Source organism: Phocoena phocoena, chromosome 7, assembly GCF_963924675.1.
Source record: "Phocoena phocoena chromosome 7, mPhoPho1.1, whole genome shotgun sequence".
Lineage (NCBI taxonomy): Eukaryota > Metazoa > Chordata > Mammalia > Artiodactyla > Phocoenidae > Phocoena > Phocoena phocoena.
The window spans coordinates 49519201-49536835 of NC_089225.1; the positions used below are offsets into that span (position 1 = coordinate 49519201).

Below are 17635 nucleotides of genomic sequence, written 5' to 3' on the forward strand. Positions count from 1 at the left end.
ATATTATATAATATATAATATATATATATAAATATATATATATATATATTCTTATATATTTTCCTTCAACCTCCAAAGGTTAGGACTGCTATTAAGTTTAAAGAAGATAATGTATGCAAATTACCTAGCCTAGTTCCTGCACATAGAAAGCATTTAATAAATGGTAGCTGCTATCAGTATCATCATCAACATCAATCATTAAGACTTGGAAACTTTCACCAGCTGTCACATAGTAGTTCTTGTACCCATAAAGATTGATATATAGGCCTCGAATAAAATTGTCTCCCCAAATTATTCTTGAGGTGAATTAGAATCAAGAACAGTCAATAGATAACAATTGTGTAAGTACATAGAGATTTCTAGTTTAAGACTCTTTTTCTCTTTAAAGTTAGTGGATTGGTATCCATGATGTCAAATAAACACAGTGTTCTGAGGTGTCTTTAGGAGCAGCAACCTTATCTTGTTTGTTTTTATGTTCCCACTGTACCCAGAGCCTCCTCCTGGGCAGGGGGCAGTGCAAGAACAAAGGCCCTGCAGCAGAAATAAAGTCGGCGTGTGGGAGAAAGAACAAAATGGGTACTTACATAAATACGACATTCTTAAAATATCTTTACCCCAGTCCATGGGATCCTTTTGTTTAGAGTGGCCAAACTGTCACTGCATTCTGTCACCTATGAACCATACTTGATGGGAGAATAATTTGGGGATGGAAAGAAAAGTTGATTTTGTCACTCTTCTTCCCAGAAAGAAGAAAGGCTGGAAACTATCCATCCAACTTTTGGTGGGGTTTTTTGGAAGTAATTTTTTTCTACTTTCTTAGGATGTATATGATTTGTATCTTGTTTTAATTCAAGCACTACCTCAAAGTATTGCTTTCAAATGTATGGTATGCATTAACCATGAAAGTTTTAAACTCTGGACTCACTGTGGGACAGAATGAGTCAAAAAATGCCATGAAATATATGAAAATAATATAGAATCAAAGGTTCTTATTAGCAAACTAATTGAGTTTGATTTTTCTTTTTTCCCCCAGCCTTTGGACTAAACTGAAAACAAATATTACGTACCCTGAATCGGTGCTGAAACCACAAAGGAGAGCATCTTTGGATCCCTCCAAGTAATAAAAATATTCTGTTCAGGAAGAAATTGAACAATATAACATTATGGAGTGTAAGCTTTAAGAGTGACACAGCAGGTCAGTTAATTAATATAGATATATTTACAAACATATTCAGGCCCAGTGCCAGGCAATAGGCATTCATTTATTTATTGTATTCTTATATATTTTCCTTCAAATATTTGTCGATAACCTCTTATGGGCCAGGCAGTGAATATGATGACAAACATGATAAATAAGATCATCAAGTTTATGAAGCTTTCTTTATGTTTAGGTGAGGGTGGAGGTTGGGAATGGAGAAAGACACTTAACAAGTAAATAAGTAAATATACAAGGTATTTTCACATTGGGATAAATGCCCTAAAGAAAATAAATTAAGACAACGTGACAAAATGTGGTCAGGGAAGTCTTTTCTAAAGAGATGACATTCGAGCTGGAACCTAGATGCTACAGAGAAGCCAGCCATTCGAGGACCCTCGTGAGACATCTTGACAGAGTGAAGAGCGAAGAGCAAAACCCCAAGGTAGAAATGAAGTTGGTATATGGAAACAAAAAAGCAAAATGGCCAGCCCAGGTATAGTGCAGTGAGTGGGGAGGATTGTGGTGTCAGAGGTAGGCCGGGGCCACGTAGCAAGGCTTTGCATGCCATGGAAAGGAGTTTGGATTGTAAGTGTGATAGGAAGTAATAGAAGTAGGAAGTAGAGATGTGAGACAATAATTAACATTTCTGAATGTTGCTGTGGCTGCTTTGTGGACTATGGACTATAGGAGGGCAAGTGTGGAAGCAGGGATACAAGCTAAGTGACTACAGTGACAGGTGACATGGCTACGATTCAGAGAGTAGCCATGGATACGGAGAGAAGGGGATAGAATCAAGCGGACGGGATGTGTTGACGGAGTGCATGTGGGGTATGTGGAAGAGAGGAGACACAAGGATGTATCAGCTGGTCAAGAGTGGTACCAGTTACTGGGATAAGGAAGAGTGGGGCACAGAATGGCCTGAAGGACAACCAGGAGCTCCGTTTTAGCTGTGCTCCACGTGAGATGATTATTAGGTATTAAATTATATTTGTCAAGTAAGTGACTGGATTGATATGAGTCTTGAGGTCAGTGAAGGTATCAACTATGGAGATACAAAGATGGGCGTCATCGTCAGGCCATGGGACCTGATGAGTTAACCCAGAAAGTGGAGCTGGGGAAGGGGAGGGAAAGAGAAGGAAAAGAGCCCCCAGCTCAGCCCCAAGTATTCCAGAAGGGGTACAGTTGGCAAGGCAACACTATAAGTGAAGGAAATTTATTTTCTGAAATTCTCTCATTGTTTACTCACCAATCAACATCTATTTAGGACTTACTAAGTTCTGGATGTTGAGGATACAGAACTGAAATAAATGTACATTTTCCCCTTTCATGGTACCCTCTGTGCCCATTTTCAGGTGTAAAGGAACTCATAACTCTTCCTTTATTTACTATAATGACTTATTCTTAATACAGGGGGCTGATCCAAACCTATACAGTAAAGGTATAAAGGACAAAAAGAATTTTTTTAATAAGAGCCCAACTTCCTATCTGGCTCAAGTCAAAATAAATAAAGATGTAATTTCTAGGAGGCTCTGGAGTAACAGCAGAACGAAGACTTTGAAGTCAGATGTACTTGGATTTGAATATTGTTTCTACCCCTTCCTATGTAGGTGAATTACTTTATCACTTTAAGATTTAGCTTCTGCATCTGTAAAATGTGGATAAGAACACCTACTTTGTAGAGCTGCTGAATTAGTATTAATAGGCTATGGCATGTAAAACACTTAACACAGTGACCCACACTTCCTACATCAATGCTAAAAGAGCAGCAGCTCTTATTAAACAACTTCAGATAAGACTAACTGACTTATATGCCATCGTTTGGTCTTATGTAGAAGATACAAATATTAGAAGACACAAATAAACCAATAAGGCCTCTTAGTTTGGGGTGAAAACTCTCAGTGTTCATTTTTGCAGAAAATCCTGTGCCTTGGGGAGGGTAGGCATGGCAGAATGAGGATGGAGGAGGTGATCATGCAACGTTTTACACATAAACCTCTGAGATATTTTTATTATGGAAGGATTACTTTAGAGTTATCCTTTAAAGAAATACCAGTTCACATTTACCAATCACTGAGGAGCTGCTTTATAAAAGTAGGCTCTAAAGCTGCCTGTACGGGCATGTTGCAGGGCTAACATAGTCAATTCAATACACGAATGGTGAAAGGTTAAGCAATGGGAGTAGCTCACTCTGGTCTTGTAGAACACTTGAAAATAATTCCCAAACAAATAAACAGTAAATTATTAGGATAATTAGCCTCAAGAGAATTTAAGGTTAACATGTAAAGGGAAAATGTAATACCAAGAGAAGAATTCCTCTTTTGCACTCCCAGCCAATGAGCCCATCTCACATTTTTCTGTGGAAATAAAAGCCACTGGGCTTGGGCTTCCCTGGTGGCGCAGTGGTTGAGAGTCCGCCTGCCGATGCAGGGGACACGGGTTCGTGCCCCGGTCCGGGAGCATCCCACATGCCGCGGAGCGGCTGGGCCCGTGAGCCATGGCCGCTGAGCCTGTGCGTCCGGAGCCTGTGCTCCGCAACGGGGGAGGCCACAACAGTGAGAGGCCCGCGTACCAAAAAAAAAAAAAAAAAAAAGCCACTGGGCTTGACTTAATCCTCCTCTGATTACGCTGGAGCCTGCTCTTCCATCTTTCCTCCTGCTTCTATGGTGGAGATGTCTCTCCCCTTCGCTCTCCCACTTTCTCAAGGACTTGCTCTCCCCTGCTCTCCTGAATTATTAATCCATATTTTACTACTCATTCATTTCTAGCACTAGAAAAATATCCCTATCAAAATCCATCTTTTAAAAAAATGCCGGCCATTGCCCCTGTTATTCTGATTCCCTTACAGCCAAATTTCTTGGAAGAATTGTCTACACATACTGTCTTCTCTTCCTTCTGACATCTTATTCACCCGTCACCACCTTCATCCAACCTTGTGTCCTACCACTCTACTAAAATCTGCTCATGAAATTCTCTAATGACTTCCATGTTGTTTAAGCTAATATACATTTCTCTATCCTCATCATCCTTGATCTTGATCTTAATCCTTGATCTTGCAGCGTCATTCAACACAAGCACTCCCTTTTCTCAACATACTTTTTTCTCTTGATTTTCCTACTTATATCTTTGCTTCTTGCTTTACTGGACACTCTTTCTCTGCATCTTTTTTGGGGTCCTCCTCTCTACCTGCCTTCTAGACATTAGGGTTGTGGAGATGAGCATCTTCTAAACACCAAATTTGCTTTAAACACCAGGTTTCCCATTGTCTACCTACTTATAAACATGAGGATTTTCAGAAGGATGTGTGTATGTGTGTACATATCTTTTCCCTTTGCTGATTACTTCGAAGTGTATATCTCCAAACTAGGCATCTCCTCTGATCTCTATGCTTAAATCTCCAATTGTCTACTTCCTATCTCCACTTGGATATCCCAATGACATCTCAATTTTAACTGGTTAATAGTGACTTTCTCCTACAAACCTGCCCACTCTTCCCTCACTTCCCATTGCCACCTATCCAGTTACTGTGCCAGAAACGTAGATGAGATTCCCCAAGCCCTTCTCTCCTCTCTAATTCATCAGTGGGTTCTATAGGTGTCATTTTGAACTCACATTTTTCACTTTCTGCCGCCACTCTAGATGAAACCACAACCTTGCCTTGTTTGGAATGATAGAAACATCATCCTAACTGGTCTTCCTTATTCTAATCTACCATCTACTCTTACCCAATCAGCTCCCCATATGGTAAAGTGATTAAAACCACTGCATTTAAAATAAAATCCAAACTCCTTTCCATGGGCTAAGACATTCTTCATGATATGACCCCTGCCTTTTTCTCTAACTTTCTCTGTTGCCATTCTGCCTCTCCTTTGCTAAAGTCTAACCACACTGCTATTTTCCCATTCCTTAAACACATGGTACTCTTTCTTGTCTCAGGGCTCTTCCACAAGCTCTTCCTTCTAATTCAAGGAACAGCTCCCATTTACACTTACACTATTTTATGGCTTCTTATTATCCTTTACGTCTCTGCTTAAATGCCACCTCCTCAGAGAGGGCTTCTCATTTAGTTGGTATCTCAGCCCCTGAGATTTATTTTCTTCACATAGCATTTGTTATAACTTGCAATATTTTTTATTTGTCTGTTCCCCTCCTTTTACTCTTTCATTCTCCCTAGAAGATAAGCTCTGTGGATGCAGAGGCTGAGGTTATCATACTCACTGCTACAGGTCCAGAAACTTGTACAATGCTTAGCTCAGGGAAGCACTCAATAAACCCATGTGATGAATACTTGAAAAAATATTGCAGTGAGACTGGGCTTCTATGACACAGAAAACAGGTAGGAAACCAAACTCGGACTGAACACAATCATCTCTGCTGTGAAACTATATTTCAGAAGAAAATCAAGAATAATATATAGGGTTGAGGGAGAAGATTGTGGTATAAAATTTCATTGTTAGCTAAGCTGTCATTCACTCATGTGTGAACCCAATATGAAGATACACTGCAAAATCCAAGAGCTTTTTCGACTCCTTTTGAAAAAAATTGCTTGAAGCAATTCCAGAAAGTTAAAAAAAAAAAAAAAAATCACTCAAAGTATGAACTCAGGAATGAGACCAAGATTCAGAATAAAAGGACTGGTAATGATGCTAGTTAAAAAAAAGTCAAGTTTAAGTAAGTGCTGTAAACTGATTCATAAAACAGAGTACAAATGTCAGCAATTACCTGTAAGCTCTATAACTTGCATGGTATATAAATTAAGAAATAAAATCCTTTGGAAACTAGAAATAAACTTTTAAAAATCAGAAGCTGAAAAAATAAAGAAAAGCAAAGGAAAATATGCTACATTCCTCATCAAATGCTGGTAGTAAAAAATATATACATTAAAAATTTTACTTTGAAACCCTTCAGTTTTCTTGTTTTAGGCTTCCTTTTTTTCAGTTTTCTTTATTTACAGTCTTTTACTATATTAGCTAGGTTTTATTTGCCTTTATATTACTCAGTGAGCAGGAAAAAACACATTGAGTAAAGTAAAAAAAAAAAAAAAATGATGTATACGACTCTTTATTATTTAAGGAGAATTAACACCTGACCTTTACTCCCTGATCTCCTTCTATCAAAGGCACTTGCATGTCCACCTTACCTCTGGATCTAATTATTAAGGTTTATGGGTTCATGTGGGCAACATCTTACAGACACACTGCAGGTGTTAGACAGAAATTACAATCTTGCTAGATTTCATTCTCACCCAAACTCATCAGCTCTGGTGAGAGAAACTGTGTTAGGCGATAACTATTTAGAAAACATGCCGTTTATGCTTTCTGTAAGATACTCTAAAATACACTTGTGAATTAAGTAGACTTCTGAGACTGTGCGTACAGATCATCGTAAATGGTATCTACAGAACTAGTTCTGATGAATTAAACTATGATGGTCATTAGCTAGATTGAGGGAAGCCATTAGAAAGAGCTGTAAAACTCATCATCGGTTATAGTATGAGGATACTGCTGATAAAGCTGAATAAACTGTTCTGCTTATACAAATCTTTAGAAATACCATCGAGACAAACATTTTAATATGTGATAATTCATTATAACATGATTAACATGACTGTACAATGTTATAGTTATAAGAAAAATACAAGGGTAAAAATATAATTATATTATTACATAATAAATTATACTATAAAATAAACATAAGTATAAATTACTCAATAAAACTACAGTATATAAATATATAACTTATGAAATTTAATGGTCAATATCATTAATTCATAGCTAAATTTATTTTTCTAGAGCAAACTTATTCTTTTTTATCTTACAGAAATTGAGAATTAATAGAACTATCCCATGTTCTTAATACCAGAACCGCTAGAAAGCTTAGATCCAGGGAAATTTATGAAAATATAACATGATCCAAATTCACATTGCAGCAGCTTTCTCTATATTTGAGTGATTTTGAAATAATTAAAATGAAAGCAACATTTCATTGCCAGAAGAGAACAATGCTCTTAGCCTTATTTCAACCTATTAATAACTATAAGGGCATTCTTACTTCCATAGTCTTCTTCATCGAGAGTATTCAATATGCTTTCTATTGTTTCATTATTTTCAAGCAGAGTCCGCACACATTTTTGCTTCAGGTTGCCCATAAAGAGCTGCAGTCCAATCAGTGCAAACACGCTCAGACAGAACACAGTCAGGATCATGACGTCAGAAAGCTTCTTCACAGACTGGATCAGGGCCCCTACGATGGTCTTTAGGCCTGAATACGAGGAGGAGAAATAGGTGTTCAAAATGAAATAAAGCCTCTGAATGAGAAACGAAAACAAAACACAAGCTTTCCTAGAAATGCATGCATTTTATCAAACCGATGATCTTAAATAACCTAGTTGGAAAAAAGTCTACCAGCTCAAAAGGGTGGACTTGCTGTTTTATATATTTTGTTTCTGTATATAAAAACTTTAAATATTTCCAGAGAATAACCAAACTGTCAAAATGAATAATTTGGTTGCTCAAACCATATCCACACTTACTTGAAAAAATAATTTTTAAAAAGTGTCAATTCAGTGAATGTTTGTCAGACAAAACATCTCTTTATAATGACACCAAAACAGAAAAGAGGCTGAGTTGCAGCACACAGTGACAACTTACTAACTTTCAGTTAAGAAATGGTTTGTTGAGGAAAGAAAAAAACATTATGTCATGCAATCCTCCCCATGCTGATATTCTGTATCTCTTTTCTTAACCATATGAAAAGCAATAAAACAAATTGAAATTTTCATTCCTGGATAAGCAAAATGGAAAATGAACTGTTAGACAGGAGGGAAAATTTCAAGTTGAGATGTGAACCAAATGGCCATCTTCATCGCCTAAGACTCATGCAACTGATTAAACTCAAAGGCTGACTTTTAATAACGATTGTGAAAAACGTAAGAGATCAAATTTAATTAAAATTGCATAAGAGAAAGTTTTTCTTGTTTTTCCTTCAAAAGATCAAAGTCAGCCCCGGTGTTTAACCCCACTCTCACCTGGAATGACTGAAATTGTTTTCAAAGCTCGGAGAACTCTGAATGTTCTCAACGCTGAGACATTGCCCAGGTCCACAAACTCTGTCACATATCTGTAATAGGGGAGTTTATACACAAACACGGTAACAACACACACACACAAACAAAGAACAACTCCCAAAATAGTTGGAGTTATGAGTGGCCTAATGCTTCACACCAATTACTTCTTACCTGGGATTACAGAAATAGTTTTCAAAGCTCTCAACACTCTGAAAGTTCGAAGAGCTGAAACATTGCCTAGATTTACAAATTCTGTTAAATACCTGTAGAATTAAATCAGAGTTATTCAGAATTTAGATAGAGTCTATGATACTTACCTGTGCCTTTAGTCAAGGTGTTTCCTACGCTTGGAACTTCTTATTTAAATTTACAGTTCTGCAAGTCTTTTGCTTCTATCATTACTAATTTAATTTGATTTGATTTGAGTCATTTGATGTGAGCAAAATACAAACATATTATTAAAATGGTTTCATACACATAAATGCCTAACTAAACAATTAAATGCTTCAATTACTAAACTTCAATATTATGGTAATATAGATATTTAATATTCTATAAAATACCAGCAGCAAACCTAGACAACTGTATGCTAATTCAAAGAAGCCAGACACAAAAAGGTCATATATTGTATGATTCCATTCGCGTGAAATGTCTAGAATAGGCAAATCCACAGAGACAGAACACAGTTGAGTGGTTTCCAGGGACTGGGGCAGGGGGAGAAGGGAATGGAAGTGACTGCTCTCTGGGGAGATGAAAATATTCTGGAATTAGAAAGTGATGATGGTTGCACAACTTTGTGAACATACTACAAAACACTGAATTTTATACTTTAAAAATGGTAAAGTTTATGGCACATAAATTTAAAAAAGGGACCCCTGAGAAGATGCAGCCTTCTTTGACACAGTGTTGTCTTAGCAGGTGGTGGGTGGCACTACAGCAGTCTTATATGACCACAAAAAGAGCCAGCCTGAAGGACAAAGAGGTGGGGCAGGTGTGCGGGAATTGGAGACTAGAAATCTCAAGACCCTTCTGTATTGTCTAAATCCCTCCAATGAACATGCATTACTTTTACAATTCAAAATGACAGAGGGAAAATACTGTATATAGGTTTGAGATTTAAAAAATAAAGAAATGTTTCTGACAAATATATTTAGGAAAAGAGCAGCAATATGAATAAATTAAAATTATATCTTAATGTGATACTTTTCCCTTGAAAATAAACTGTGGATACCTATGTAATGCATACACAATGCATTAATGTTAGGTTTAGTATGCAGTGACAGCCCTTATAAAAAGATTTATTTCTATATTTTAATATACTTATTAGCTTTTGAATAATATAGGTTAATTTAAAAAAAGAGCACCGTACTTATAATAAATGCCTGAGTTTTTTCTTATAGGTTTTACCAGATTTTAAATAAGAACTTGGAAAAAGTGTGACCCTAACTGGCACCACATATATTATCTATCCAAGTACTAAGCATGGAGGAAGACCATCTATCTTAATGATGTCATACACTTTTGAGTAGAAAATGCTCTATCTGAAAAAATATTAATATTTTTTTGATGACTAACTTTCATACAGTATCCTTTAAATGCAACCATTATATGCAGGAAAAGTCAAACCCCAAAAGTCTGTTCTTACTGGAATACTGTGCTGTCTGAGACTTTCATGAGTTTGGCATTTCAAAAAACTGAAAGTACTTACGCAAAAACAATGACAATAAAATCAAGCCAGTTCCAAGGGTCACGAAGGAAAGTGAATTCTCCTACACAGAAGCCTCTTGCAAGGATTTTTACAAGTGATTCAAAAGTATATATTCCAGTAAAAGTGTACCTAGGCACAAGAATCCATTGGGATATTAAGTGTGAAAAGAATACAATACCATGTGAATCGTTATAATTAATTTTTTCTGATCAACCAAAGGACGGCATCTATTGGAGTATGGCTGTTGGTTTATGGACCCATTCTAACTATTAGAATAAACTATAGTAAAGGTCCTTCCAGAAAATCTTAAAATGTACATATCAGAAACACTCTCAGAAAGTAGAGGTATTTAAAAATTAGTTAAGAACACAGGTATTAGGTCTGCCTAGAAAATTCCTGCATTGTTCCTATCAGAAATATACCCAAGGACAAGAGATATGTGGCATGTCTAAGAACAAAGCAGGGCATCTGATAAGGTCTTTTTTCTAGAAAAGACTGTAGCACGTATTATTCTATTGTAATATTAGCAGGTTAATATTGTAGGGGAGAGAAAAATAATTGAAAGAAAAGCAACTATGTAACATGGGAAGATAAACACCACAATATTTATAGATGCAGTAACTTCCTGGTCTAAAAAGGAAAGGATAAAAATGACCATACTAAGACTATATTAAAATGTACTTAAACCCACTTACTCTACATTCTTGGTCCAGTCTGGAGGGTTACTCATGGTCATAAATATGCAATTCGTCAGAATAGTGCACATGATAAGCATGCTGAATGCGGTAGCTTAGAATCAAGGAATATGATACAAGACCACGGTAGGAACTTTGAATATCTGATAAAGACATCTGTTGAAATGCTAACAATTTTTCCTTAGAAAAAAATTCTAAGCACGTCTATAGACTTAAAAAAAATCTCTTTGAACAAGGGAGTAATAGACAAAAGCAATTTTTCCTAAAATACTAAAATTGCCATTCTCCCAATCTACTCACAGATCTACACCAAATTATATTGAGATTGGTAAACCAGAGTCTTTTCAGGTACAAAAGGACTAAAATCTATATTTAAAAAAAATTTTTTTTAAACTGCATTTTAAAGAACCATTGTAAGTAAGCATTTTAAAAAGGATATGAGTGTACTAAAATCTTAATAGATATTCTTCTGAGAGGACTGAAAGGAGAGAGGATGTACAAAGCAGGTGTGGCATTGAAACGGAAGATTGCTTTCCCTTTGTTCAAAACTATGAAAGTCTGCAGGAGTAAAAAGAAAACAGCATGAATTGAGACTCCAAAATTTCAATGTAGTAGGTTAATATCTGCAATTTACCTCTCCATGTGGTAGGGTCATATTAAAGAAACACTGCCATCAGACTCAAGCAATGTGGTTCCAATACCATTGATGCAGCTCTTCACGTCATGCTGGCCAATGAACTCCAAGTCCATTGTCCATTTCATCAGTAAAGTTAGAAGTGAGCCATTTACGAGCAGGGTCATATTAAAGAAACACTGCCATCAGACTCAAGCAATGTGGTTCCAATACCATTGATGCAGCTCTTCACGTCATGCTGGCCAATGAACTCCAAGTCCATTGTCCATTTCATCAGTAAAGTAAGAAGTGAGCCATTTACGAGCATGTATTATTTAGGGCTTTCAAAATACAGTTTTCACTTTTTCATATCCCTTCAACATCCAAATCAGTAACAATAACTTGTGGCCACTGTAAGTATTTTAAAATACAGCTTAGTTCTTTCATTACATTGCATTTTATGCAAACCAAATAGATACTAGCTATCCTTGATTTTTATCATATCACTGAGAGAATTTTAATACTTCTTGGCTATTGTCAGGTTTAGTAGCAAATGTACCAAAATATGAGTTTTCAAAAATATTTTCATAAATTTAAGGAATATTAGAGTTGAAAGAATCCTACTACTCAGTATGATTTTCCTATTTTAGATGTTAATACCAATAACAGCTAAAATAAAAGAACATGAATTAAAGGACTTGCTTGCTACTATCCATGGCAATTTTTTGAAATAATACGAATAGAACCAAACATTTAAGAAATATGTTATGTAACCATTGCATAATGAGTGACATTTTCCATGTCTTTGGTATTTAGTTGAAAAATTTGAAACCCAAACAAACAAACAGCAATAACAACAAAACATTAAAACAACCGAAGGAGTTGGCTTGGAAATCAGAAAGACCAAGTTCAAATCCTTGTCTTATTTTTCTGTGGTTGGCAAACAAATTCCTTGTGTTATCTAGAAGACACTAATTTGGTCTTTTTGTTGTTGATTCTGAATTTTATATAAGTTTACAAGGGAGCTTCTGGTAATAAATATTTTTCACCAAACTGGAGATGTAACTTTGGGTAATCTTGCTTTTGTATGTGGCAGAGCCCCCAAGAAAACAAATAGAATCTATTATTTTCAGATGCCCTTTTATATTCCTGGTCCCTTTTACTATACCAGTTATGTATAGTAAATTAAACATAATTTAACATAAAGTTCACTTTTACATTGAAAATTAGTTTTAAAATTAATATCTCACCTTTGAGTACAACTATTGTTTTCTTAAATCTCAATACACTGTGCTTTTTAAAATTCGTTCAGCCATTATATTCTACAATTGTGCAGTGAGCAACTATGGCATAAGAGGCAATGAAAGGAATTTGAACTTAAATGAGGCACGAGTTTTGCATTCAAGGAGCTTCCTAGAAAAGTGCTAAGAACACAATAACTCTAATACAAGGCAAGATGTGACAGGTAGCATACAGAGAAATACAAATGGCAGAGCATGAGAGTAAAGAGGGGGCGTGGTCACACGTCTGTCAGAATAATCAGGGGACTTCATGAACCAGAGGTCATCTGAGCTAATGTGAAAATCATATTACTGCCTCAACTTGGCAAGATCAAGTTACCTTGTCCTTGAAATTTAAAAAAAAGAACTGGTTTACTATTTTTAAATTCAGATTCCCAATTTTCATTTTCATTAAAAACTTCTTTAGGATTGTCTAGATTTATAAACAACCAGGAGTTAATTACAGGTGGGAAAAATAGATATGCCTATGAAATTTTGGGTAGCAGAATGAGTCTCTTTAGCAAAGTCTAAAATCCTACTAGGAAACACATAGATGTCAAGGTCTGAATAATTTTTTTTTTAATATTGCTCACTTATTTAATAATTTATTGAACATAAAATTAGAGAATTAAGGTACTTAAAGAGTATAACCGTTGGAGTTGGACAGATAGGATTCTAAATACCTGATCTACCATTTCACAACTTGAGAGCTAGCACTTCATGTCTGTGAAGCTTTTAAGTTCTGGTGTATTGTAAATTCTTAGTAAATGGTAGGAACAGCTGCTGATATTCTGGGCAACATATAAGGCACCAGTGATATGAAGATAATAAGACATTGTACCTGTCCTCTTAATACCCACAGCAGAGGGTGATTGGTAATTTATTCCTTCTTAAAGACACAAACTTTCATCTATAATAAAGGCACTGCATAAAACTCTTCAAAAGCACTTAATATATTCATCACACACGAAAATGAAGCCCTAACTTCTATCATTAGTTTATTAAGTGTCCTTTTTTTAACAAAGCATTGATAATTACACTCAAATATAAGTTAAAATCTGAACCCAGGTCAAATCAGGAGTCATTTAGATTTTTAGTCCAAGCAGTGATTATAATGTAGCAGAAATAAAGTTCTTGTCAACTAGTGTGAATAACCCAAAACATTAAGGAATCAATCCACACAGAAGCCAATCCTGAAGTTGCAAGTGGAAGTCAAAACTACTTTAATCAAGAATGATTGAAGGGCTAGGACATGGCACAAAAAGCTGATCATTTAAAGCTCGAAACCAAAAAGTTACAAAGACTCGGTAATCCCTGTGGGTATTTATTCATCTGTTAATAGAGGACCATGAAAAATAGATCACTTCGTTTGACCTAGCTCTACCCATGTATACTGATGCAGATGTGCGTTAGGCTTTTAATGTGGTTGACGTCATATTTGAAAGGAGCTGGGGCCAAGGTGAGGGATTGGAGTCCCACCCCTAAATATTCTCCATTAAAGTTGTCTACCACGTACCCAAAATGATTCCATTAGTTAATCCTCCATCCAAATACAAACATTTTCTCCTTACCTCTCAAGTCACTTTAAGCCAATATTAGTTTATCCCTGAATTGGGATTTATTTCAGAAAGATTCCTTTCCTCCTTCAGGGGTTCCTGGTTAAGTAATATTCAGGCCCCCTTGAGAAATGGGAAATGCAGGAGGTATCCATGGAGAGCCAGGCATTTTTCAGGATGAAGTAGTAATTAAAATGAGAAAGTACTTTCTATATTGCCGGTTTCATTATTTACCCATTCATTCTTCCATTCATTTTTGTAAAGCTGTGAGCATGGTGACTGCTATACAACAGAAATTAAACTAAGAGATGTTATACAACAGAATATTTCAGTAGGGAGTCAAATCAACTTGAACTAAAAAATTTGTGACAAAACTTACTAGCATGTAGCATTTTGTAAGTTACTTATTTTCCCCAGGTCCTTTGTTACTTCCTGTCTTACCAAGTTATAGTAAATATGTGTGCTAATTTGTATAAAAAGTCTAGTGCCTGACGCAGAGATCCTGAATACATGTTAACATTCTTCCTTCCTGTGTCAGAATACTGATTGGTTAATTGGAATGCTGGGTAGTATCTCAAAGGCTTCTCAGGTATTCTGCTTTCTCCGTCTGTGCTGTCAGCTTGCTGAGATGCTGGCTTTAACGTGAAGCAAAATATTACATATTGCTATTCACAGCAACTATCCCAAAGGAGACGTGTTTCTACCATCAAAATTAACTTCATCACATTTTCTATTTCTTAAGACATTTCAGTGCCCTTTATTTTATTTGCTAGATGTGTTATCAATAAATAATCTCTTTTATTTACATCTTAAGTCAAAATAGTTTTTTTAATGGACTTTATCCTGCCTTTCTTGACCTCTTAAAGATAACTCTGCAGTTGCCATGCAGCAAAGCATTGTTGGAGAAAGTTATGGAACCTGCTGATCTAATCCTTTACTGTCTCCTCTTTGTCAAGTTCAATCTGGTTGTATCTGCTACTGTCTCAGAAATGACTGTAATCCCCTTCTCATTTTCTTGGTAGAATAACCATTATAGCAGTTGTTTCAAACTCTCCCCTTTCCTTAATGCAATCAACACCTTCTCAGATCTACTGCTCTCAAGATTGACTCTCAAAGGACAATTTCCACTCCTGTAGTACGGAAAATATTGATATGATTTAACATGCATTTCCTCAGATGTGCCTACCTTTACTTCAACATATCAGGACTCAAATTCATCCTCCTATTTGCCCTTCAGGGCTCACACAGTAAGGCTTCGCTCCATTTTTCTAATGCAAATACAAGCTGACCTGTGGTTTATCCCTTGTCTGTTAACATCAGCAACTAGCTACTTACTCGACCCTCTGTATTTTTCTCTGAGAATAATTTTTCTCCACTTTCAAACGTGCTATTTATACCCTACATTGAAAAGGTTTTCAATTTATTCATTGCCTCAAGTGACCATCTTTCTGGTGGAAATTTCTCAAATTTTTCAGCATGCGTCGACTGCCACCCACTTCTTCTTTTTACTTGCTATCCACCGCTATCTTGCTTTTATTTCCATCACCTAACACAAACTGCTTCCAAAAAGTTACCAACTCATCCTCCTTGTTCATTCCAATAGCCTTTCTCCAGCCTCAACTTTCTGGATAATTTTATGAGATACTCTCTTCCTTTTTTTTTTTTTGAATAATGGAAAACTTTCTGATTTATAATGTCTTGCCTCTCTGACCATCTCAGACTCTTTCTCTCCAACCCCCTAAATGAGTGGCTCTCTAAATCCCATTATTAGTTGAGTGATTTTATATATTCCCATGGATTCACCTGCCACCTCCGTGCAAATGCATTCTGGACATATCCCCAGGTCTTACTTCTCAAACTGACAATTATTTTGTTCCTACCAGGATGCACTTATGTTATGTCCCAAAAGGCAGAACATTATACTAAACGCTATTAAATTTTAAAAAATCAAAATAGTATGCCAGTGACAGAACCAGTTTTGATGAAAAATTAGTAAAAGTACATATTCTGAAAGAGCCTACATATGTATTTAACTAAACATTTTTGTCATGATGTGGCTTTTCACTAAATTCCACTTAATCTCAATTTAAAATATTTTTCTGTACAAAAGAGGTAAACAGAGACCACACCATCGCAGGCACAATAAACTCACTTTTTTGTCTGCATAGTAAGGGTCCAGGTCCTCCAGGGGCTCCGAAACCATGCCCTGAGGGATGTCCCCATAGATGAAGGGCAGCTGTTTGCCGGCTTCCAAGTCAGTGCTTGGCTTTGGCCCTTCTTCGCCATCGTCTTTCTTTTCTTCTTTGGGTTCCTTTGTTTTTCCTTCAGCAATACGTTGTTCAATGAGGGCAAGAGACTGTTTTGTGAAGTAGACAAAGCTCTGAGGTCCTGGGGGAGGCAACATTGCCATCTTTTCATCCTGTATATTTTATTTCCCCTTCAGCTCCTTACATAAGAGGCCTAAGTAGAAACAAACAAAGCCTTAAGTGGTTGCCAGCCAGGGACGGCACTTGAAAAAAAAAATAATAGTAATAGTAATAATAAAACAGATTTTGGTTTCAACTACAAGAAGCACTGTGTTCACAGAATTATCATCATGTTGAATGAGCACTTAAGTGACTACGACGTACATGACTCATTTTCCATGCTCTCTAATGATCTTTATTTAAGAATTTGAACTTAACACTTCACAGATCTTAAAGTGATAACTTAATGAAAAATGTTTAATTCCCTTTATTTTTCATCTGTATTTACTCTTAGTGCAATTCAGTTCAACTTTCCTTGTTTAAAAATCTTTATGACAGTGCTTCTGATAGCACCACTCTCCAGGTTCCCTTCTTGCCTCTCTCGTCACCTGATCCTCTTCTGTCTGACATCTCATAATATACTCACACCCTCTGCTTCTCTTTCTTGAGGAAACTCATCTCTGTGAAGTGAGGTGGTGGAAGATTGTTTTACTCTATTTTACACTTTTAGATTTTCTTACAATAAATACATATACCTTTATGAATCAGAAAAAAATATATTTCCATTTTGAATTAAAAACAATTTAGGCAAATGTTCCAGAAGAACAAAGAAGATAAAAGGAATTTGGGAAAGGTTTGGCATAGATTCCATTTAAAAAGTAAAAACACTATAATAGGCATTCAAATTATGACTTCCCTAATTAACTTACATGTGTATACAAAACATTACAAGAACTACAGGAAAGAAAAATACAAAATAAAAAATACAAACTTCTATATATTATTATTTTGGAATGTTCTAAATAAAAGAGCATAAAAAATAACTGTTCCTATTTTTAAAATAACAGACTTATTATTTCAATGAGTCAAGATAACTTCATAATTCCTCCACTGGAAAATAAAAATGAGTCCTTCTGCATTAGGATTGCCTGAGAGTTGGGACACACCAACTTCTAGTATGTCAACCCACTGTGAACAACTTGAAAGGTTGTATATTAAGTGATATCATGACACACAGAGGGAGGATAAGCTAAGAGAAGCCACGGTCTGTTCTTTT

The 17635-nt window shown here is 36.0% G+C and overlaps 1 protein-coding gene across 4 annotated transcripts in view; it reads right to left on the reverse strand.

The window, feature by feature from the left end:
• The window catches only part of SCN9A (sodium voltage-gated channel alpha subunit 9), an 83256-nt gene extending 66733 nt beyond the window's left edge, over positions 1–16523 (reverse strand). For 2 of the 4 annotated variants that reach the window (XM_065880853.1, XM_065880850.1), the window contains exons 1-7: positions 16266–16523; positions 11104–11222; positions 10665–10754; positions 9970–10098; positions 8223–8314; positions 7247–7456; positions 1068–1131 (exon numbers count right to left, since the gene is read on the reverse strand). In XM_065880853.1, coding sequence (XP_065736925.1) covers positions 1068–1131; positions 7247–7456; positions 8223–8314; positions 9970–10098; positions 10665–10754; positions 11104–11222; positions 16266–16523 — 962 coding nt within the window. Of the gene's footprint in view, positions 1–1067; positions 1132–7246; positions 7457–8222; positions 8315–8432; positions 8525–9969; positions 10099–10664; positions 10755–11103; positions 11223–16265 lie in introns of all 4 variants that reach the window. The other 2 variants (XM_065880852.1, XM_065880851.1) reach the window with 1 other exon arrangement.
• Between the last annotated feature and the right edge of the window lie 1112 nt (positions 16524–17635).